This window comes from Lissotriton vulgaris, chromosome 11 (assembly GCF_964263255.1).
Source record: "Lissotriton vulgaris chromosome 11, aLisVul1.2, whole genome shotgun sequence".
Classification (NCBI taxonomy): domain Eukaryota; kingdom Metazoa; phylum Chordata; class Amphibia; order Caudata; family Salamandridae; genus Lissotriton; species Lissotriton vulgaris.
In genome coordinates, this window is record NC_141699.1 from 68248000 (window position 1) to 68271490 (window position 23491).

Here is a 23491-nt window from a genome sequence, read left to right on the forward strand (position 1 = left end):
TACACTGGCTCATACATCTCCATGTAAGGTGCCTCCCTCCTGCCTTCCCATCTCTTGGATGATGAAGACTCTGAATATGATAGCCGCTTTGGTGCTACATGTAGCCCTTCAGAGCTTCATTTTACATGCGAGGATGATTCTGATGAGTGTGACTATTATGAACAAGAGTATTTACCTCTCAGGAGCACTACCAACACCCTCAACAATACCAAGACATGGTATGTCTTCCATCTGCACTTGTATCAGACCTACAATTCATGCTGTCATATTCCAGGAAAAGGTTTTCTCCAGCATCTGCTCCTGTTCAACACAGCCAGCTACGACACCTTCAGTGCCTCTTCAGCCGCCAACTCCTCCGCCTATGCAACAATTGTGTCCACCTGTAGTCCATTCTCCACAAGTAGCACAACTATAGGATCCCTCCTCATCCGAGGATCAAAGAGAAAGAGGTGAACTCCAGGACCTCTATGATGAGCGGGATGACTAAGTATTGCCAACACAGTCATCTCCATTGCCCCTCCCCTCTTCCCCCCCTTGCCCCCCCCACCCATTGGATGCTCCTCCGGTGGAGATAGGAGGTTTCCACAACCTCTTAGAAAGAGGAGCAACATGTTTCGAGTTGCCAATCCCCGCAAAACAAAATGACTGTTTCCTTTATGACTTCAAGAAACCTTTTCGGAAAACAGTTCGGGCCATGCTCATTGATTACATTTGGGATGAGGGCTTAAAGGTTATGCACAACCCAGCCTCACTAACAGCAGTACTACCACAACATGATGAAAAAATACAGGGCCACAGAGAAATCACCAGCCTGCCTAACGGGTCCTCCCAAACCAGACTCCATCATTTCCCAGGCAGCCCAGCGAAGATCCAGGAATCCCTCACATATCTATCAACGCCTCCAGACAAAAAGGGTATACTCTTTAATAACATCGGGAAGCGTTTGTCAGCCATGCCAGTGCTCACAGTAAGAGCAGAAAATTTCCTGGCTCTACTTGGCTGATACGATCAGAAAAGTGGTCGAATATTGCCCAGTATCTAGACAAGCTTCTAGACATCAGCAAAGGGGTAGTAAAACAAGTGTTTCCAGAGGGTGTGCGCACATCGTCCGAGATAATCGATTGTGCCATGGACATTGCTACCACTGGATTCAGGCAGCTGGCTGACTTAAAGCTACTACTTTCAGGTCGGAGGTCCAGACCAAAATATTATATTTACCATATGATGGAGAGGCTTTGATGAGGAAACTCATTGACCACGCTTTGATAGGCCACGTTGTTGGGGACCTTACAATATAAAAAGCTGCCCTTGTTGGTGCCCGAGGAAGAGGGCAACCATCTTTTAGAGAGGGATACCAACAATACCGCTATCCCACATTTTCCTCCACAAACCAACCATTTTTGTCCCAATGCCATCAACGGCAACCACCGTGAGCAGCTTGCAACAGACCTCCTCCAGAGGAAAATCCGGATGACAAGACAGGGATACCAGCCGCAGACAATGACTTTGTACCTGCGCTTGCTACTTACCTCCCTTTTCCAACCAGGGTAGCAGAGAAAATAGCCAACCATCTGCACCTTTGGAAACAGATAACCACCGACCAATGGGTTCTAGATCTAATTCAGTTGGGACACACTTTGGAATTCATCCAAACACCTCCCCCAACACCACCTCAACCTTCCATCTGAAAACTTCTACACCTTCTCAAGTAGTAAGTCAAAATCATGCTCAATAAGGGTGCTTTAGAGAGAGTTCCCTTATCTCAGAGAGAAAGAGGTTTCTTCTCCCGTTTCTTCTGAATCTGTTAGAAGTGAAAGCAGTGGAGACCAATTCTAGATTTCAGAATCCTCAAAAAATACCTCAAAAATAGTCATTCCGCATGGTTACATTGCAAGATGTATTGCAACTCTTCAACCGAGGAGACTAAATGTCGTTCCTAGACCTTCAAGACGCATATTTCCATGCCCCTATCCTTCTAAAACACAGGACATTTCTCAGGTTCATGGTAACCAGCAGCCACTATCAGTTGCAGGTGGTATCCTTTGGTCTCAAATTTGCCCCCCGCATTTTTATGAAATGCCTCACATCTGGAGCAGCCTTCCTCAGGAAACAAAGACATCAAGTCTTCCCCTATCTCGACAGCTGGTTGGTCAAATCTCCTTCTAACCAGTACGCAAGGGCTGCCACCATAGCCTGCATATACCCATTCAACAAGCTAGGCCTCACTCTCAATCCAGACGGATCAGTCCTTCAACCTTCGTAATGCGTTACATTTCTAGGAGCCATGCTGTACACAACACTAAACAGAACATAGCCCACAATGGAGAGGCAACAAAAGCTGATGACTCTGGAAAGACCAGTACAAAAAAGAAAGTCGCTTTCTGTTCACCTTTGCAAATCTCTCCTGGGTGTGATGTCTTCCTGCATTCATCTAATCCCTTACTGTTGTTTTAACATGCGTCCGCTTCAAGAAGCACTGGACATCCAGTGGGCACAGGCTACAGGAACCTTCAACAACATCATACAGGTCACTCCACCTATCGTCCAAAGACTCACATGAAGGACAAAACCTGTAAACCTATCAGTCGGTCTACCACTCTTAACTCAAGCCTCTCATTTAGTGATTACAACAGACACTTCCCTGGACGGGTGGAGAGCTTACCTCCAGGTCGGCAGCAAATGGCTACCTTTCCATTGGGGTCTTCACATCAATATACCGGAGTTGAGGGCAGTACATCTTGCTGTTCAAGCTTTCCTTCACAGGATTCCAAAGTCCTCTGTGCTTATACGAACAGACAATTCAGTCACGAGGCACTGCATAAACAAGCAAGGTGGCACCAGATCTCATCTGCTGACCCAGGAACCTCAACTAATCTGGAAATGGTGCATCCATCACAAAATTCATCTGTCTGCAGAGCGGGTATCCGGAAACCAGAATGCTATTGTGAACACCATGAGCATACTGAAAACATCTTGCCACGAAGGGAACTGGACCAGCACATGCTGGATCAGATCTTGCACCAATGAGGCAAACCACATCTGAACCTCTTTTCTACCCCTTGCAATACAAAATTCCAGTTCTCTGCAAGTGGGCATCCTTATCCGAGGTCTTTGTGGAATGCATTTGCGATTGCATAGTCCGGCATATTTGCCTACGTCTTTCCTCCAACTCCTCTCCTTCTAAAACTCCTCAAGAAGATGAAGGCCGGGCCTTGCAAGATGATACTCATAGCCCCAGCATTGCCGCGCCAGCACTGGTTCACAGAGCTTCTCTTCCTTCAGTGCAGCATCACATTAAGCTCAAATCGATCCCATCACTGCAAGAAGACTTCGCAAAATTCAGGCTTTCACCATCCAGGAACCATTCCTACAGTTCAGGTAAGATTGGGTTATTCTCTGTACAAACCATAAGTTCATTCCTAAAGTCCAATCGGACTTCCATCTCAATGATCCTGTGATTCTTAAATAGTTTTCCCAACCCTCAGGCATCAGCTGAACGAGCACTATACTCTCTGAATATCAAAAAGTGCCTAAAGTCTTATTTGGACAGAATTAAGAGTTTTTCTTAAAGGTCTTTCAGCACACCAAGAAAAGGTTTCCCTCTAACAAAACAGAGCATCTCTCGATGGATATATAGCACCATTCTATTCTGTCAGTATAAAGCCGGTCGGCCTTTGAACTCAAGAAAGTGGAAGTGGACATTTTACAAGAGCCATGTCCACTTCCATGGCATTGTTTACCGGTGTGTCGTTGATAGATATCTGTCGCGCAGCAACCTGAAGAATGCAAACACCTTCACACAACTTTACTGCTCGGGGCAGAAGTCCTCAGAGATGCAGCCGTGGGACAAGCGGTTCTAAGGCATCTTTCTTCCCACCAGCTCCTCACTTCATGCACACATTTTGGTTTATTTATTTATTTATTTTTAAAGTTTTATATAGCGCGAACAAGATCTTTGCAGATATCAGAGCGCTTTACAGAAACAGTAGGTAGGATAAACAAGACTCTTAAATCAATATGAGATTCCGTAGACAGTGAGTTGCAAAAATAGGGTATCAATCATACAAGAGTTTACAGAGTAATAACAATCAAGAAACAATAATATGGAAGCAGTACAATGTCTAAACGGATAAGATTATAGCACCCCAGAGGGTGAGTAAACACAATGTTGAAAGCAAAGCATTAGTCAGTAGTGGGTGCGTTGCAGGTTATTGAGGCCGGTAATGTGGGAGCCAAATACTGTCATTGTTCCAGTATCAATAGTGTTTAGGTGTATTTAGCCATAAGGATGGCCTTCACCTCTTTCTTGAAGAGTATAGTGGACGGGATAAGCCTGGTTTCTGGTGGGAGTGCATTCCAGATCCTAGGTGCCATTTCAGAGAAGGAGCGTTTGTATGTTTTTTCCTTCCGGAATCTCCGTGGTTTCAGGAGGAGAGTGTTTGTGCTTCTGTTGGATCTTGAGCCTCCTGATATGGTCAGCTTATGAGAGTGGTAGTTGGGTGCCTTGTGGTGTACGGCCGAGTGTGTCAAACAGGCAATTTTCAACTGAATTCTGGCTTCAATAGGCAGCCAGTTCAGGGATTTTAAGTCAGGGGATATATGCGAGTGTTTTCTTGAGCCAGTGATGAGTCTCGCGGCCGCGTTCAGGGAGGCTCTTAGGGGAGCTGTTGTTGTCAGGGGGAGCCCGCTGAGAGCCACGATTCCGTAGTCTATGCGAGGAATGACTAAGGCTTGTACCACAGTTTGGAAGTCCTTGGGTGGTAGGAAGGGTTTGAGTTTTCTCAACGTGTTGATTTGGAAGTTGGCTCCTTTAGTTGCTATGCTAATATGCTGCTGCATGTCGAGATTGCAGTCCAGTGTGATGCCAAGGGATTTCGCTGAGTCCACGATGGTGGGTTGGACATTGAGTGCGGTTAGATGATTGAGCCAGGTTTGGGTGATGGCCTTTTTCGCAGGAGGAGAGATCAGAAGGAACTCAGTTTTCAGAGCATTTATTTTGAGGTGATTGTCGGCCAGCCAAGCTTGGGTGTTTCTTAGTGTGGCATTCAACAGTTTGATGTCTTCAGGGGATTGAAGCTTGAGGTAGAGCTGAGTGTCATCGGTGTACATATGGAAATGTACCTTAGAAGATTGAAGCAAGGTGGTGAGTGGTTCCATGACGAGGTTGAACAATGTGGGGGATAGGGAGGAACCTTGCGGGACGCCCAGTGTTACTGGCACACAGGCGAGGACAGTGTGTTGTTGATCTTGAACCTCTGAGAACGGTTGTGCAGAAAGGACGTAAACCATTTGAGAACCGTCCCGGATATGCCCATTCTGGTATTTAGGAGCTCCAGTAGATTCTCGTGTTTGACCGTATCAAATGCTGAAGAAAGGTCAAGAAGGATGAGGAGGCAAGACTCATTGTGATCAAGGATTTGGAGGGCATCATCTATTATGTGTGTCATGGCCGTTTCCGTGCTATGCTTTGCTCTGAATCCGGATTGGTGAGAGTTGAGGAGGTCAAACTGCTCAATGTGTTTTGTCAGTTGGAGTTGCACGCATTTTTCTAACAGTTTTGCTAGAGTGGTGATATTGGTGATAGGACGATAGTTGTTTAGGTCGGCCGGGTCAGCTGTGGGTTTCTTGAGTATAGGCGTGACTTGCCCAATCTTGAGGGAGTCTGGGATGAGCCCTTGTTGCAGGGAACAGTTGATGATTTTAGTCCAGAGTGGGAGGAACAGGGGGGTGAGGACTTTAACAGCATTGGCAGGTAGGGGGTCTGTGTGATGATTGGCGGGTTTCAAGGTGACCTGCAGCTTGTGAATTGATTCTTCGGAATAGGTGTCGAAGGATGTCCATGAAGCGTTGTTTTGTTTTAGTAGTGTTAGTTATGCATATGGAGCCGGCGAATCGACGTGCATCCTTGATGAGATCGCTTCTTATAGTGTCGTTCTTTTGCTTGAAGAAAGCAGAGAAGTCTTCGCAACTTGGGATAGCCTTTGTTAAGTTGTTGGGTTGTGGAGGTTGCATTTTGGTTTGGGTTTTGACTAACTCGAACAGTTTTTTTGGTCGGTTTTTAGCTTGATCCAGCTGTTGGCTAAAGAATATTGATTTCGAGCGTTTGATTTTTCTGAAGTAAGCGTTTCTCTTACTCTTAAGCGTTCTAAGGTTCAGTGCTGAGGGGTCCGATCTCCACTCGCGCTCAGCTAAGCGCATCACACGTCTGTCTTCATTGAGTCTGCCATCGTACCATGGGTTCGAGTTCTTGGTGGAGACTCTCTTCAATTGCAAGGGTGCGGCTTCATTGATTATTGTATCACCAAAACGGTGTTGGATCTAGCCCTGATCTCTTGACTGGGTGAGAGCTTTCTGCTTAATTCAGAGACTCTGTCCCTCACCACCCCTTGTTGTAAATATTTTTGTCCACCCTAAGCGTGGAAGGGTATTCTCAGATGTGAGACCCTTGCTCATTGCACCATCAGGATTCAAGCAAACCGGGCCGAAGACGGCTGTAATGCCAGAAACCGGTCCCCGGGAGCTTGTTTCCTTCCCAGTGTAAGAATTGGCTTTTGTAGTTTGGTTTGCCCTGTTCCCATCATGCACTGGGACAGGAACAGACTAATTTGCATACAGCCAGGTTCTGAAACTGGGATGGTGCAGTGAGCTAAAAAACGGTGTTGGATCTAGCCCTGATCTCTTGACTGGGTGAGAGCTTTCTGCTTAATTCAGAGACTCTGTCCCTCACCACCCCTTGTTGTAAATATTTTTGTCCACCCTAAGCGTGGAAGGGTATTCTCAGATGTGAGACCCTTGCTCATTGCACCATCAGGATTCAAGCAAACCGGGCCGAAGACGGCTGTAATGCCAGAAACCGGTCCCCGGGAGCTTGTTTCCTTCCCAGTGTAAGAATTGGCTTTTGTAGTTTGGTTTGCCCTGTTCCCATCATGCACTGGGACAGGAACAGACTAATTTGCATACAGCCAGGTTCTGAAACTGGGATGGTGCAGTGAGCTAAAAAACGGTGTTGGATCTAGCCCTGATCTCTTGACTGGGTGAGAGCTTTCTGCTTAATTCAGAGACTCTGTCCCTCACCACCCCTTGTTGTAAATATTTTTGTCCACCCTAAGCGTGGAAGGGTATTCTCAGATGTGAGACCCTAGCTCATTGCACCATCAGGATTCAAGCAAACCGGGCCGAAGACGTCTGTAATGCCAGAAACCGGTCCCCGGGAGCTTGTTTCCTTCCCAGTGTAAGAATTGGCTTTTGTAGTTTGGTTTGCCCTGTTCCCATCATGCACTGGGACAGGAACAGACTAATTTGCATACAGCCAGGTTCTGAAACTGGGATGGTGCAGTGAGCTAAAAAACGGTGTTGGATCTAGCCCTGATCTCTTGACTGGGTGAGAGCTTTCTGCTTAATTCAGAGACTCTGTCCCTCACCACCCCTTGTTGTAAATATCATTGATTATTGTAGACATGGAGTCTAGGTAGAGGTTGGTCAATGAATGCACATCAGAGACGTCCGTCGGGGGAAGAAGGAGACTGCCTGTGTGGGCAGGCAAGGACTTTGGGTTAAGGTTACTGCTTATGTGTACTTGTGTTATCTTTTGCACTAGATCATGTGTTGTATGTATACAAAATGTGCTTATTATTGCTCCTTACTCTAATTCAAGCATGTGAATCAATGAAACATCCAATACAGGAGTAAGAAATTAAGTTGCTTACTTGTAACTGTAGTTCTCCAGTATTGGAATCTTTCATAGATTCACATGCGACCCACCCACGTCCCCTGAGAAACTCATCTTTATTAATTTCAGTACAGTACTACTTAAACACACTAGTGTTTGGAAAAATGGAGGGACTGGAGCTTCTCTGAGGAAACCTCTACAGGGTGATGTGACCTAATTGGTTGACTCCTAAGTTTGGTCGTTTTTTAAATAATGACTAGGATATGTTACTAAACCAAAAGGCCAAAGGCTTCTGTGTTCTTTGTCTATTGTGACATTACTTTTCTAAGGTACCGGGGGCTCCCATCTCAATGACCGGGAATTATTCAAGCATGTGAATCTATGAAAGATTTAAATACTTGAGAACTACAGTTACAGGTAAGTAACTTATTTTCTTCTTACATGCATAACATGTGCACAGGCCCACCGATTGCCATCCCTGCATGAGCCCCCGTTTTGACTTCTTCTGTTACTTTGGTACTTTTGGCTCAGACGTCGTTGTTAGATCTGTTACCAAACCTTTGGACCCATTGAGGTTTGGACCTGAATCCTGGTCTATAATATGATTTGCATATCGATTATTATTTTTTTTATTTGAAAAGTTTTATATAGCGCTGGCTACACCCAGAGGTATCAGAGCGCTTTACATGAGTAGGTAGAATTGCTTCAAAACATAGTTACGTAATAACAGCTATTTCAGGTGCGTAGTTACTGGGGATACATGAGTAACAAAGGTATGGATCAGGTGTTGGTAAGAAAAAGCAGGCAGGGGGAGAGAGATTTGGGGGAGGGAGGAAAGGAATAGAAGAGGAAGAATAAAGAGTGAGCGAGGGGGAAGGGAACACAACCGGGCGACGAGAAAAGAAACCGTGTCTGACGATCAGGAGGGTAGGTGCAGGCCAAGGGGGGAACCAGAGCCAAACTCCTCAATAGTTGCGTTGGTCAACTCCACCGGTCATCGGCCAAAGGTTGCTTGGTCTCCGAGGTACATAAGATTGTTAAAGTATCCGCCTCGGGAGGTCATCAAAAAGGTTTAGAAAAGAGCGCCTATCATGGTGTGCGGTGCTTAGTTACCAGCGATAGTAGGAACAATCCCAAACCTCCGCTATGTGTGAAACCCTTAACACTGTGGACTCTCTCAGAGGGGTATCTGAGACTGAAGAGCATAAATGCAGGATCCCTCCCCAACAAGGGGAGAAGGAGGGCTTCGGCAAGGGGCACGTTCATAGAGGCCTGCTTGATTCCGTCCCAGGGAAGACCTGGCTTGGCAGTTCAGGGTGGACTGTTTCCATGAGGCACAGGGTCAGACTGATTTGCATATAGCTGTGTCTGAACTGGGGTGGCAAAGTGAGCTACAGAACGATGATGGGTTCAACCCATATCTATGACTGGGGGTGAGTGTCTGAAAAATTTCAGCTCCCCGTCCACCATCTCCTTGTGTTTGCTTTGATCGCCTAGGTTGTTCTAAGAGCATGGTAACATAGAGTGATCTGCGTGTATAGTGTAGAACTGTATGTGGCTCCAATGGTGATGCCTAGGTTCTTCTAGGAGGACGGTACCGAAGAGTGATCTGCGTGTCAAATGGAGAACTGTATGCGGGCGCAGATGTTGATGCCTAGGTTCTTCTAGGAGCACGATAACATAAAGTGATCTGCGTATCAATACAGCAGATGGATCAAGAATGGATGAGAAGCGATTGAGATGAGTCAAGGTGAAGCAAATGAGCGTGTGCAGTTTCTGTTAAATGAAAAGTAGGGGTGTCTGGTTGGAGGTTGTTATATGGGAGATGGGCAGTTAAAAGTGATGCTTCTGAGTATTAGGACAAGAATGGAACTTATTATACTCAGCGATAGAAATGGATGAAAGCGTTCAACATCCAGACGACATCTGCACCCTCCTCAACTGAGGCAAGACTGCTGCCCTCATCCTCCTGGACCTCTCAGCCGTCTTTGACACCCTCTCCCACCAAAGCCTTTGCGCGAGACTCCACGTCACCGGCTCCTTTCTCACCGGCCACCGTTCAACTCAGAGCCCACAGAGATCAACTGCAGAGGGCCTCAGGGATCCTCCTTGAGACATACCCTCTTCAACATAAACATGGCCCCGCTTGCAGCCATCATCAGAAGCCACAAACTCAACATCGTTTCCTACGCCGATGATACCCAGCTGATTTTCTTCCTCACTTACAAACCCACCGCCGCCAAGAGCAACTTTCACAACGAGTTGAAGGCCGTCGCCACCTGGATGAAGTACAGCTGTCTTAAGCTTAACATAGACAAGACAGAAGTCCTCATCCTGGTCTTCTTCCTCTCCGCCTGGGACAACTCATGGTGGCCTACAGCGCTCGGAATGGCACCCACACCCACGCACAAAACCTCAGCATCATCCTGGATTCCTCGCTCTCAATGAACCTCCAAAGCAATGCCATTTCATCCTCCTGCTTTCATACGCTCCGCCTCCTTCGTAAGATCTTCAAGTGGATCCCCACTGAGTCTAGGATAACGGTCACCCTTTCACTTGTCAGCAGCAGACTCGACTACAGTAATGCACTGTATACTGGCACCACCCAGAAACGAAGACAGAAAACTGCAGACCATCCAGAACCCCTCAGCCAGACTCATCCTAAACATCCCACGCCGCAACCATATCACCCGCCACCTGAGAGCTCTTCTTTGGCTAAGTGTCAACACAAGAATCCCCTCCAAGCTTTCATGCACACCTACAAAGCCTTCCACAGCGCCGGACCTGCATACCTCAACCACCGCCTCTCCTTCTACACTACCACCAGACATACCTGTTCGCTCAACTGGCCCTGGCCACAGTTGGAGGAAGACCTGGAACTCACTGCCTCTGCAACTCAGGCAATCCCCATTGCTGCTGCAATTCACTAAGGACCTCCAGAGCTGTTCTTCGACTGAACCGCAGAACCACAACCTCCTCCCCCACACTCAGCGCCTTGAGACCCTCACAGGTGAGTAATTGCGCTTTATAAGATGGATGTATGAAGTTACAACGCGAGTGAGTACAATGCATGCTGTTACATCGCGGTCGGTACAAGGAGTGCGATGTTACTACGCTATGCCATTACAACGCAAGTCTTTACATTGACTTGCTCTAGATGGCGTGCTAACATTAGAAAAGTTTAATTTACTATTCCAACTCCAGTCCACTTAACAGTAGGGAAGGTGTTGGGATAGGCAACTACACCATTTGTAATGTTAGCACGCCATCTAGCGTACAGTCGATGTAAAGACTTGAATTGTAATGGCATAACGTGGTTACATTGCGTTCGTTGTTACGACCGCGATGTAACAGCAATGCGATGTACTGACCGCGATGTTAAGGATGTTTCCCTTATAAGATTACCTATTGATTGAATGTAGGCTTTCTTTTTTAGTAAATGTAGTACTACTACAGATTTGACATTTTGTAGTTGAATGTTGGTTTTTAGGAAGTCATTACATAGATACGTTGGGTGCAGAAGAACCCTCGAGAAGGAAGAAAGAAGTTTAATAGCTGTGAGCTTAAAGAATCAGATGAAGCATATGACGGATTTGGAGATTTGAGCATGGGGATACATTCTGTGATGATGTGGCAGTAAAGTCTGAGAGCACGAAAAGGTCAGAGTGTATGGGGTCTGTAGGAGGATGAGATTGGAGAAGTAGAACAGTGGCTCGCTGATATTGTTATGTTTGGAAAATAATTATGATGCATTATCTTTTGCTGAGAGTGCAGATTCTGTAATAGATATAAACAGTGGGAAGATTGCATTATTTGTTGTGCATGCAAGATCTGGTTGAAGTGATTATCTGGTTTTAGAAGTATTTTGATTTCACATTATCTAGGACCCAGGGCTTGTGTGCATGCCTCTAGATTTCCTAGGATCTTATTTTTAGGCCATTTGTGTAGTAGTATTGGCATCTTGGTTTTCATAAAGTGAATATTGGGCCAGATGTACGGTTGTGGTCGCACTTGCACTGTGAAACCTGAACCTGGCTCCTGGCAGTCAGAGGTTACTGATCTCCAGCGGTAACAATTGGAGTCGTTCACCACTGGTTTCATGAGGCCACATTACTGTTGGTGTCCAAGCAGGATAACCAAGTACGCTCTTGCAGCACTTACTTTTCTTAATGCAGCGAAACACAGCTATCCAAAGCTAACTTCAAGAAGTGATGGAGGCGTAGACACTCCCGAACACAGTATGATATTTTAATAGCTGTTAGTTAATGATTGTCCAGTCCGTGTTTTACTACACAGAAATTACTATTCACAAAACAGTGATTTATGAAAATAGGTTATATTTTTGTGAGTTTATGGACACCAAAACGAAAAAGAACCACCACATTGTTCAGGACATATAGATTTTTACAAGAAACAATAAATCAAGACTTTTCATTTAACCATGAACAAGCATGTGTAAATTCAACAAATTTGACACTTAGAAACTTTTTCAAGAAAAACTTTATCTGCACTCTGACGACTCTAACTGGTCCAGCAGACTCTGGTGCAACTTTTGAGTGTTGGGTCATGGTCTCTTAAACTGCACGTGGCGAGGAGCGACAATGCAGTGGTCTCAGCTACCAACTTGCATGGCAGGCTACTTCGGCTTTTATGGCGCTATGCTGTGAACAGGAAGTCCGCCAACTCGCTCTCAAGATGGTAGAACCCCTCTCTGGTTTTCAAGAGCATGTGGGCATCCCACCCCTGGGGTGTGCCTTCCTGTGGGCTGCACTCCAACGGAAAGACCGGTTTGGTTAGTGTTTCCCCCACTTAGAGGGTCATTAGGATGGCAGGCAGACTTTGCCCGCCATCCTCGTGGTAATAGGGACCGCCCACCATAAGGGCGGTGGTCCAGTGGGGGGTATTAGGATGTGCCCGCCACAGTGGCGGGCACATCCTGTATTTTTAGCATTGCTTTCTGCACCGCCCGCCACAGTGCTAAAAATGCATTTCATCATTTGCATTTACAAAGCGGCAGGCACCGCGCGGTGCCTGCCGCTTTGTAAATGAAAATGAAGGGGGGTACCACAGGTTCACCCCCATACTCTCCTTCACTCTGGGGGCCCGCACGGGTCCCCCAGAGTGAAGTCTGTCTGCCTATCTTTCTGCAGACGCCCATCCAAATATAGCTGGCGGTGTCAGATAGACACCGCCACCATATGAACCCTTTTCCGCCCCGGCCGTAAGGCGACCGGGCGGAAAAGTGGCGGGCGGTGTTTGCCTCAGCTGTGGTCCCCCCGCCATTGTAATGTGGCGGGGGGAAAAGGGTGGCGGGCAGGCATTTATGTCGGGCGGATCGCCACCGCCACCATGGCGGTGGCGATCCGCCCAACATCGTAATGGGGCCCTAAGTCTTTAATGCCAACCTAGCTGCTTGAACAAAAGAACAGCCCTTCTCGATTGTGGTTGCCATTTGCCCTTCAAAGGCACCTTTGCCTTGGTGGCTCTTCTTTTGGGCTAACACACTTTGAGGCTTCCTTCTAGGAGGAGGTAGCATCACCTCCAAAGGCAGCCCTCAATTGTTACGTCCTGCGAGCCCGTAATACGTTTTACCAGGCGAGCAGAAGGCAATCCATGGACAGCCTCAGCAAGTGGCCTCTGCAAATGGTCACTGGAAACATGGACAACAGAGTGGCAACTTGCATGTAGCTATAGGTTACACTAATATTAGCTTAGGTATCAAGTCAGGGCTGATGTAACAAGTTGTTTGATACCTTAAAGTACCGACTCTGGTAGTCCCAATCAGAAGTTAGCACATCTGAGTTTTCAGCATATAACCCTGTACTCACCAATTGAGCTACCAGTCTCTCTCACAGCAAAAACAACACTTTTGAGTTTTTGCAGTCAGAACATACGTGATACTTTTTAATATGTCACACCCTGCCTTAGGACTCGATAGCCCTGCTGTAGGGGTTGACATACATATTAAGAAGGGAGTATTGGGCTCTGCCATTTCTTAACATGGCATAATCGGTTAGCAGTGAAAATTGTTCTTCCAGGCAGCAGGGGCAGGCTGGGAGACACGTTTCCTTTGTCACACCCAGGATGGCACAAACAGTGCTGCAATTCCTGGGGTGACACTCTAACTTTCATGCCCTTGGGTACCCTAAGTCCCATATATTAGGGAATTACAAGTAAGTTAGCTTTTTCCAATTGGTTTTGAGACATATTAAACAGTCCATATAAAGGTACAAGCACTGAGATCTGGTTAGCAGGCCTCCGTGCCCTCTCTAGATCGAAAAACCAGCAGCATCAGTCCAAAACTCTGGGGTTGACCATACAAAATGAGGCATTTCCTTACACTCAACCGTAGGACTACCTCCTGAGGAGGACGGCAAAAGGCTAGAGGGAGTAGGGAGAAAGATGGACAGAGCATCTGTGACGCAGTGGCGTGTAGCCAAGTTTGAGTCTCCACTCAAAGGTTTTAACTCTCAACAATGATAAGAAATAGGCAACCTGATATAGTATCTTCCTGACACATACAAGAAGCGAGCAAAGACAGAAGAGGGTAGAACAGTAGCAGTTAACTGTTCTAATCATCTTCAGACTCGGGTTAACCTGCAAGTAGACTGTTATCCAATGCTACTATTTTACGAAGTCATTCTTGGTTACTAATCTCCGGTTTTAGACCTGAATTACAACTATGATTGACAATAGATCGCCTATTTGCAAAATCAGTTGATGGAAATCTAGAAAGGAAAAAGGCCAATGAGACAAAAGTAACATTAAAAGGCCCTACAGAAGAGATGGCTTCAAAATAGGTATGGCCAGCAATAGATAGAGCCAAAGAAGACATGGTTTCGCAGGACGAACACCTACTCAACAGCCTGCTTTTCAACTCCCTGGACCCTCCATAGCAGCAAAATATTTCAACAAGGCAGACATTTTATGGCAAAGGTAAGGGAAGAGGATATAATAGAAGAGCCCCCACAACTCCTAGCGGATAACTCCATCATTCCGCTTCCACGACACAAAACACCTGTAAGCAGAAGAATGAAGGGCTACCTGACGAAACTGCTATCGCACAAGAGATATTTGGCTGATAGATGTAGTAAAATATTAATGCTGCATACAATTTGTAAGAATTCCTCCAACAGTGCAACCCAAGTAACCAAAGTATAAGAAAGACCTCATAACTCGTCAAGTACAAGAGTTAAAGGAACTATCATTAATGGGGTGACTGAAGAAGAGCCTTTTCTAATTCTCAAACACGACTTGACTTTAAGACCAATACAAGACTTGCAATTTCTAAACAAATTCTTAAATACAAAAATGTCAAATGGTAACTGTACAAGAAATCGTACCATTAATGAAACAATATGGTGAGAATAATAATAATCCTGTATTTGTAAAGCGCACAGCTACCCGTAGGTTTCCCGGCGCTGGGGGCCGTCGGGAAGATTAAGTAAGCTATTGCCCAGAGTCACATGGTGCCGGGCAGACCCCTGCCGCTGGTGCCGGGGATCGAACCGTGATCCCCAGCAACCGCCGTCAGTTGCCCTGGCTGCTGCGCCACACCTCTTCTGTTCGCCAGGTAGTATCATGTATGCGCATCCCAGCGTGGCTAAGATGTGACCCTTCACCTTGTGATTGGAGGAAGGTGAACTGCAGCGTTTTGTACATGCTGGAGGCAACATGCAAATGGCCTATATTAAGTCTGTCGACATATTGCTGTTCTGCAGACATTGCACTGACCACCAGAATCTTCATGGTCGAAAGTGTAAAATCTGAATACTTCCTACAGAGTTCACTTGCAATGATAAAGGCATTTGTGTATTTATTTATTTGAAAAGTTTTATATAGCGCTGGCAAGACCCTATCAGAGCGCTTTACATGAGATAGGACTTTGTTTCAGAACATTGTTACAGTTACCAGTATATGCTTAGGAGAAAAACGTGAGCTTACACAATAATATAAGAAATTAGTGCGTAGTATATCCAAGACACACGTCATATGAGGAATGGAAGGTAGTGGGGGAAAGGTAGACAGGGCCAGACTGAGAGCCAAAACCGGCCCTGGCAAGCTGCTCGGCTGCCCCCCAGGGGTAGAAGGGGGTGCAGCCGAGCTGTCTGCTTGGTCCGGCTTCAGACGATTTTGTTACAGGGGGCTGATATTGCTAGCCCCCGGTAACAAAAACGGTCACCCCAGGGCCCAAAATCGGTGCCTGCTACAGCCAGTCTGGCCCTGAGGAAAGAGGAAAGCTGACCGAGTCTGGTAGATCTGAAGGGGAAAGTACTCCAGGGGGAACAAAGCAGTCGAGTGGAGCGACAGATAAAACCGTGAAAAACAATGTCCGATGTCCGGCTGGGTAGGTGACGGCCCAGGGGGTGACCCAGAGCCAGACTCCGCTTTAGCTGCAGAGGACGGGTACTCGGTCTCCGCGGTAAGTACAAACAGTGTAACGATCTGGAAAGCCAGATATTAAACAGAGGCTGTAATATTGGGTCACTCTACTTGGACTTGTATTCCAAGTGTTGAGAACTCATTAATTTTTTAAACACCACATTAATTATGTGGCATCCCTTAATTATTTGCCTGCATTACAACGATGGAATTGCTGTGTGGTACTATATCAACTGGAATTCATGTATCATTTGCAGAAATGTAGACATTGTATCCAAAAATTTAAATGGGAAGAGTGAAGAAGGGGAAAGTGCAAAATGAACAGCCTGTATGGAAAGATAACCACTATTGGACCGCAAGTCCTTGCATAAACATCTCTTCCATGAGGCCTTGTAGCTGATTGGCCTTGTGCCGAACGCCAGCACTGGAATATGGCTGACAGTGTGGATTGCTGTAATGAGGCCTTGTAGCTGATTGGCCTTGTGCCGAACGCCAGCACTGGAATATGGCTGACAGTGTGGATTGCTGCTGTGAGATCTAATGAGGTCAGCTGGCTGTCACAGTCTGCCTCACACACCTTCAATCAAGGGTTCAAGCTGGCACGGATTCTGGATTGCTGTCTGTGCAAAGCCATGCTTTGGTAAACTAAATAGATTCCACAACATGTTTGAAACAGCTTCTTCCAGTAGTTTAGAATGGCAACCTGATCTGCAGGCAGCTGGATCGTCAGAGTTTAAAGATGGCCTTAGAGCAGCACTGTTATGACGACCTGTTAAAAAAATAGTCACTATTTGAGGTCCTCATAGATCGAGCAGTGATGAACATTTGACTTCACATTTGAAGAACTCAGTAAAGCTCTCTAAGGTCACGTGTGCATCAGCTATCCAAATGTGAAGCGCCGTTCATATGCACTGCTTTTTCAATTAAATAAAACTTTCAAAAATACATGTGCTGTATAAAAGTTTATTGCAAGGCGTGAGGCATTTATGTGGTACGTGTGGGCAGATGTCATGGGGCGAACCAGAGTATTTTCTAGTATTTATACATTTTTATACAGTGTTGGGAAATATGTTTTTGAGATACGTATAGTTGTTCACAAAATAACCTGTATTTGGAACTTTAGGAAGGCTAGCTTGATGTAAAGGTGTTAATAGTTTTTGCGGTATAATTCAATAGTTTGCGGACTGGATTAAAGGGGGCTTTATAGAGAAAGCAGTAAGGGACCCCTTGCAGATGTTGAGGTCAGCTTGCACCAAAAAAGTAGTTTCCCGAGAAGTCCTGCTGCATATTGACCTTGCACCGTTTCACAAACCTGCAGTCTATATACTGTGGGCCTGCTTAAAATAGCTTCAATTGTTGTGTCCTGAAGATAGGGTGTAGGATTTAACCGCAGATTAATGGGTGCTGCACTCCCTAGTTATGCATCTTCTGCAGTGGGATAACTGTGCATGCAGCCCAGTGTGAAGCCTGGTGTGCGTTGTGGGGACTTTGCTGGCGGACTGATCTGCAAGGTGAGTTGCACTTGAATGAGCCGTCCGTGCATGAGAATATGATGAAATGTGATGTGTAACTGAATGAATTAAAATAATCCATATTGTAGAGATTTGCTAGTCATCTAAAATCAAACTATTTAAAGGAATAAGGTTATCTAGCATATGACTTGATGAGTGTGTGAAGGAAGGACCAGTTGCCTGACTTAATAGGCCAGAGGGTTTTCTGTAGCAGCGAATTTCACACGCTTCAACTATTCCCTCTTGTTTAGAGAGGAACCCTTGGTAGTCCATGTTAGAATGAAAGGGTAAGCAGATACTCAGTAACAGTGAAAACAGCCACAGGCCACATGTAGACAGACCCTCTCATGTGATCTAACTTTGACCAATGATATCCAACTGGCCGATTTTCTACTGCATGTCCAGTGTTAGGGAACCCTCTGGGGCCATTATTGGCCAATAATGGCTATTATCATCTAGGAAGGACTAGACCATATCATTCCTAACAGCATATATCCCTGTCCTGCTGCCATGCACTGGTATTCACCCTCAGGCTTGGACTTGGGTGGGAGAAGAGCTAGACTGGCACATTTTGAAACACTCCGCTCCTGGTGACTGTTATCATGAGATACTACCGCCACGTTATACACAAGCAGTTTCCCACGTTGCGTAGAATGTTTCCATAGTGTTAGCATTCCCAAACATAGCTTTACAATTCGTCTCCAGGGCTGGTCTCATCTGAGTACTGTGAATTGTGCCAAGATCTGGTAATAAAGCCCTGAAAGTGGAGCGTGACAGTCTTGAACAATCTTGTTTTTTCACGTGGCTTTTAATTTTTGACCATTGTCAGTAGCACCTGGTAGTAACAGTGAATTTCTTTCTTTGTCTTTGTTTATGACAGAAACAGGTTCAGCCCCAACATGACGGAGAGAGAAGCTGCCAACTTTATCTTAAAAATGATTCAGAACTGCTTCCTCAGCAACAGGTGAGGGTCCCATTCATTCTAAGGGCTTCTGTTTGTCCTTCACAAATATTATTCTGATGTTATGTTATCTTGTATAGACTTGATATAGTGCTAGAGGTTGAGTAACTGTGATAAGAACAAATATGGACAGGTAGTTTGCTCCATATTAAGGAGCAAGATGCCTAAAATACTGTCCTGTGTTTCCAGTAGTTCGGAAACAGGGGATGGGGGAGTGGGGAGCAGCCCGTGCAGTCATTGTTGAATTACCAAGGAGAAAAAGGGGGTCATTTTATTTGTTAATTTAGTGTTTCTGAAAAGTATAATGTGAAAAGCGGGAGTCCTTCATTAGTATACTTGGACAGCTCAGGGTGTCCAGATAAATTGCTAAATGAGCCCTTACTGTCAGCGGAAAAGGGTGGATTGTGTAGGTATGCACCAGGTGACTGACTTCCCATGTGTCCCTCTTTAATTTGGCAAGTTCGGAGTCTAAACCCCTTGGCTATGTCTGTTTCTCGCATCCTACTTAAAATAATTTTGACAAATATTTATAGATGGGAATACGTGACTTGCCCTTCTTTCTGAGTCATAATGACTCTTGTCATCATACTCGTGTTGTGAGTTGTACATTCAGAATCCTTACTCCTGTTATTGGATAGTCCAGTGAACGCCACCAAAATATTATTTCAGAATCTAAATGTTTATTACCCTAGCTCTGCCACGGTAAGATTGTGCATATCTTCTCAAGAATAGTTTGAAATCTCAGAGCTACAAATCGGAAGGAGAGTGCATTGTCTGAGTGTTGATTACCCAAGAGCTGTCTCTGATGGGTTGGAAACAGATCCCCTTAAGAGGAGCTCATAACATGAAAGTTAGTTGACCTCTCTGTTTGACAGTCAGAGCACATCGCCTCAGGAGTTGTGATTTACTGTGGGCTGATCAGAGCCTGTCCCCTCATTACTTAAGCTCTGTGTGATGGTAAGAAAGGGTCACCCCCTTACTTGACCTTTCGTTGGGCTAGGTCTGGCATGTCAATAAGCTTTTTTTCTTTGGGTTGTTATCTTTCCTGAACTATCTTTTTGTTGGTCAGAGCATGTCTCTTCTCCTCACATTTGAGCTCTGTCTGCTACAGTGCGAGTGGGGTCTCCTCATTTATTAAGCTCTGTTATGGTAGGAACAGGTCACCTTGCTCTTTCAGATTGTTCGAGAGAAGTCACCTATTACTTGAGCTTTCTTTGCGTTGGTTAGTAGAGCCTACCTAGTCATTACTTAACTCTGGGTGATGGTAAGACTAGAGTCAATGGATGTCACTTCAATGAGCTGATCTGAGCTGGTACCAGAGAGGTCGCTTCGGTACTTGAATGTCCTCTGGGTTCGGTCATTGTATGTCCCCTCATGGAGTTCTCGCTGGGGTGGCAGGAGCATTCGGTTACTTAAACCGGTTGGTCGGTCAGTGCATGTCACATCCTTATATGGTTCCTGTTAAGATAGTAAAAGAGGGGGTGACCTCATTTTTTGAGCTTTCTTGGGTCGGTCAGTGTGTACCACCAATGAGCTCTTTCTGAGATGGTAAAAGGGAGGCCTCCTCATCCCTTGAGCTTTTCTGGGCTGTCCGGAATAGATGACCGTCTTACTTGAGCTTTTCTTGATTGATTAAAAAGGGGTCACCTCGTTGCTTGAGCTTTCTCTGGGTTGGTCAGTTTGTCACCTTTGGTGCTCTCTCTGAGATGGTAAGATCAGTCACTTCATTACTTGAACTTTCTCTGGGTTGGTCAGTGTATGTCCCCTTATGGTGCTCTCTCTGAGATGGTAAGATCAGTCACTTCATTACTTGATCTTTCTCTGGGTAGGACAGTATAGGTTGCATCCTTACTTCAGCTCTTTCAGTGATAATAAAAGAGGGTTAGACCCATTACTTTAGCTTTCTCTGGATTGGTCAGTGTGTGTCATTTACTTAGTTGAGCTCATTTGGGGTTGTTCAGAGCCAGTCACTTTTGTTTCCTGCGCACAGGACTTTCCAGCTTGGTCATCGCACATCACCTATTTACTTGAGCTTTTTCCAGGGCTAGTCGCAGCAAGTCTCCTTATTGCTTGAGTTTTTTGGGGTTGGTCTGATATTGCCACCTAATTACGCGATCTCTGTAGGATCGTCAGAATACCTCAACTCACAGTCTTCATTTTTGTTCCACAGGTTAATCCTCTGTGCTCCTTTGATGCTTGGTCTTTCCCTCTGTGGTTCCCCTTAAGAGTGATACAAGAAATACTCAGACATGTTTTTGATTTTTCTTTGAAGTACACATATAAGGGTGATAGAATAGATAATGATCCTTTGTCCCCTTTTCTGCCTGCACCTGTAGGTTTTCTAGTAAAAGTAAGGGGGTCTTCCAAGAGTGAAAATGCTTTGATGAGGCTGCACTGTGGATGAGATGAGAGCAGTAACGTGTGATATACCTGCACATAGGAAAGCAATATGTGCGTTCCATTCAACAGAACATGGGTTTAGGACTTCTTTCACAATTAAACAATATTGTACACGGTGCGCATGTATTGGTGGAGGGGATCATTTTAGTTTGGTGTTTCAATTTTGGTTTCTTCTTACACAGAAAATGCTAATCCGTCTTTTTATTTTTTGCAGGAGTAAAACATACGATATACTACAGTACTACCAGAATGATATCCCGTACTGAGGCACTGATAGGATAATCCACTGCACGACTACAATCTTCTGCTACCTGTGCTAGTGAACGTGTTGTATCCTGTTAGGCCACTTAGCGGCCTTGTGCGACAACCCATGGCCTTCTTCAGTCTCACTCTCACTTTGTATCCATCTAGAGATGTCATTGACTCTGAGCTTCACTGGATACAGGGGAGAACTTTGAGGTTAGAGGGAGGGAATCAAAGTATCTACAGGGGACCAATCGGTGAAGAAAGAGTCTAGGTACACCCTAGAGGTCGTGTGTGCTGCACTGAGCATCTGGAATTAGCCCTTCACGCCTGGACTCTGATCCCTCATATTGACGCCCGACTTGTTCAGCAAGCAAAAACTGGGAGGAGATTGCAGCTTGTGATGGGAATTGAAACCCTACTAATGAAGAGTGAACATAGCACCTTGAGGATTTACTTTTCCCCACCCATTTGCACTGTGGTGTCTCATCTCCTCTTCACCTGTTGCTCATGAAAACGCGTCATCCTCCTGTTCTTGTTCTCTAAAGGACTGGAGTGAGATGTACGGTGTGTGTCATGTACACCCAGCGCTGTACCTTGCCCTGCGTCTGTGGCATTTAATACTGTACAATCTTTCTTAAAACCTAGTACTGTACATTTTCCTGATTCTGTGATGATGCATATTACTATAAGCAAAGTGAAGAACGTTGTTCACCTTCCAGTGTGTAGAAAAAGAGATATTATATTAAAGATTTATTTGATCTATAAAATATAATTTATAATAAGGACAGTCAGGATTGTGTTGTGTGTTTTCTGAGTCTCTCAGCTTGGAGCCTACCAGTGGGATTATGGGATCACAGCTCATCTTGAGTAGCACATTATTCATGACTGATCAGTAAAACGTCAAGTTCTTAAGTGTTTCTGATCTCATTTTCAACAAATGTAAGCTATTCTCTCCTATTTTTTGTTGTTCATCCTTTTCCTCATCACACCCCTCTTTTAAACATCTCTCCCCTCCCCTACAATATCTTCCCATTGGCCTCTAATTCTGCCCTTGCCTTCTATTTCCCAACTTTTGGTCCTCCTTTCTGGCTTTTCCCCTGACTACTTCCCAGTCCTCCAACAGCTTGGCCTTTGGTCCTCTCCTTGCCCAGTGTCCCAGATTACCATAATCTGTCCTTTAAGCTTTCCCTTTTAAGCACCTGACTTCTGCTGCTCCCATTTCTTATCCTCCATCTAGTTCTGCCATTTCATGTTCCAACAGGTTTCTGGCCAGGTCTCTTTTGATCCGTGGCTAACTTTCTAGGCTTTACTGCAATAACAATTGGGTATACTGTTCAGATATCTAAGTTCAAGGTCTTATGTTAGAGATCCAGAACATCGTTGGTCACTAGGAGCAACTGTTCTTTGAACCAAGTGCCCTTACCCACCATGCCATGCTTCATCATCGGGCCTGCTCCGCATTGGGCTGGCGCTGCAATTCCCAATGGGCCCCACAAGGGGGCACTTTGCCAGAGAACTTTTCGAATCGCCAAAGGAATACTGGGATTGTTAGTGTATCCCAGTGTAAGAATGGGGAGATTGAAAATGGATTTGAGTTCAAAATAAGATATAGATACTTCGTAGTTATGTTTTAATTAGAGTGAAAGAATCTATTTCAAGGCTAAGAACACCACAGGAAACCTAGGGATATAATGATCACTCAATATTGCAGCACATGTATGTCAGCCCATCACGGCACATCATCGTTACAATAGTATAAGTAAGGCATGTCGGTCTCTTCACATTCCCCCACAGTTGCAAATTCGTACACAGCTATCACACAGTCTATCTCGTCTCGCCACCGCTCATGGGCTGTCTTCTGTGGTCCCTGTTGCGAGTGACGGATCGCAGATATTTCCCCGGGACTCATTCCACCTCCCCCATATTCTGGACCACTTTTTGGGACATCCCGTGTGAGTGTAGACCGCTCTCTCTGCAACCATGGCAATGTCCATGTCCGTTCCCCACTGCTGCAATGTAGGCGGTGACCCTGAGCCCCAGTTCCTGGCAATCTTCCGTTTAGCAAGTGTCATGCCCAGTGTAGCCCAGTTTTGTAATTCTAAGTTGAGATCAGTGGGTTGCCAAATGTTCAGTAGGCAGCACCGGGGGTCCAGCTGGACTTCTGCCGCCCCCCCCCCCCCCCCCCCCCCCCACCTCCGATACGTCAGTCATTACCTGATCCCAGTATGATTATATTTTGGGGCATTCCCACAGTATGTGGTAAAATCTTCCGACTTGCCCACACCCTCTAAGGCAAAATGGATCTGGTGCGTGTCCGAGTTT

At 45.6% G+C, this 23491-nt stretch overlaps 1 protein-coding gene across 2 annotated transcripts in view; it reads left to right on the forward strand.

The window, feature by feature from the left end:
* PI4KA (phosphatidylinositol 4-kinase alpha) overlaps positions 1-21956 on the forward strand; it is a 614454-nt gene extending 592498 nt beyond the window's left edge. For both annotated transcript variants that reach the window (XM_086942716.1, XM_086942717.1), the window contains 2 exons: positions 18443-18526; positions 21138-21956. In XM_086942716.1, coding sequence (XP_086798842.1) covers positions 18443-18526; positions 21138-21189 — 136 coding nt within the window. In that variant the 3' untranslated portion in view covers positions 21190-21956. The remainder of the gene's footprint in view (positions 1-18442; positions 18527-21137) is intronic.
* Positions 21957-23491: the final 1535 nt, after the last annotated feature.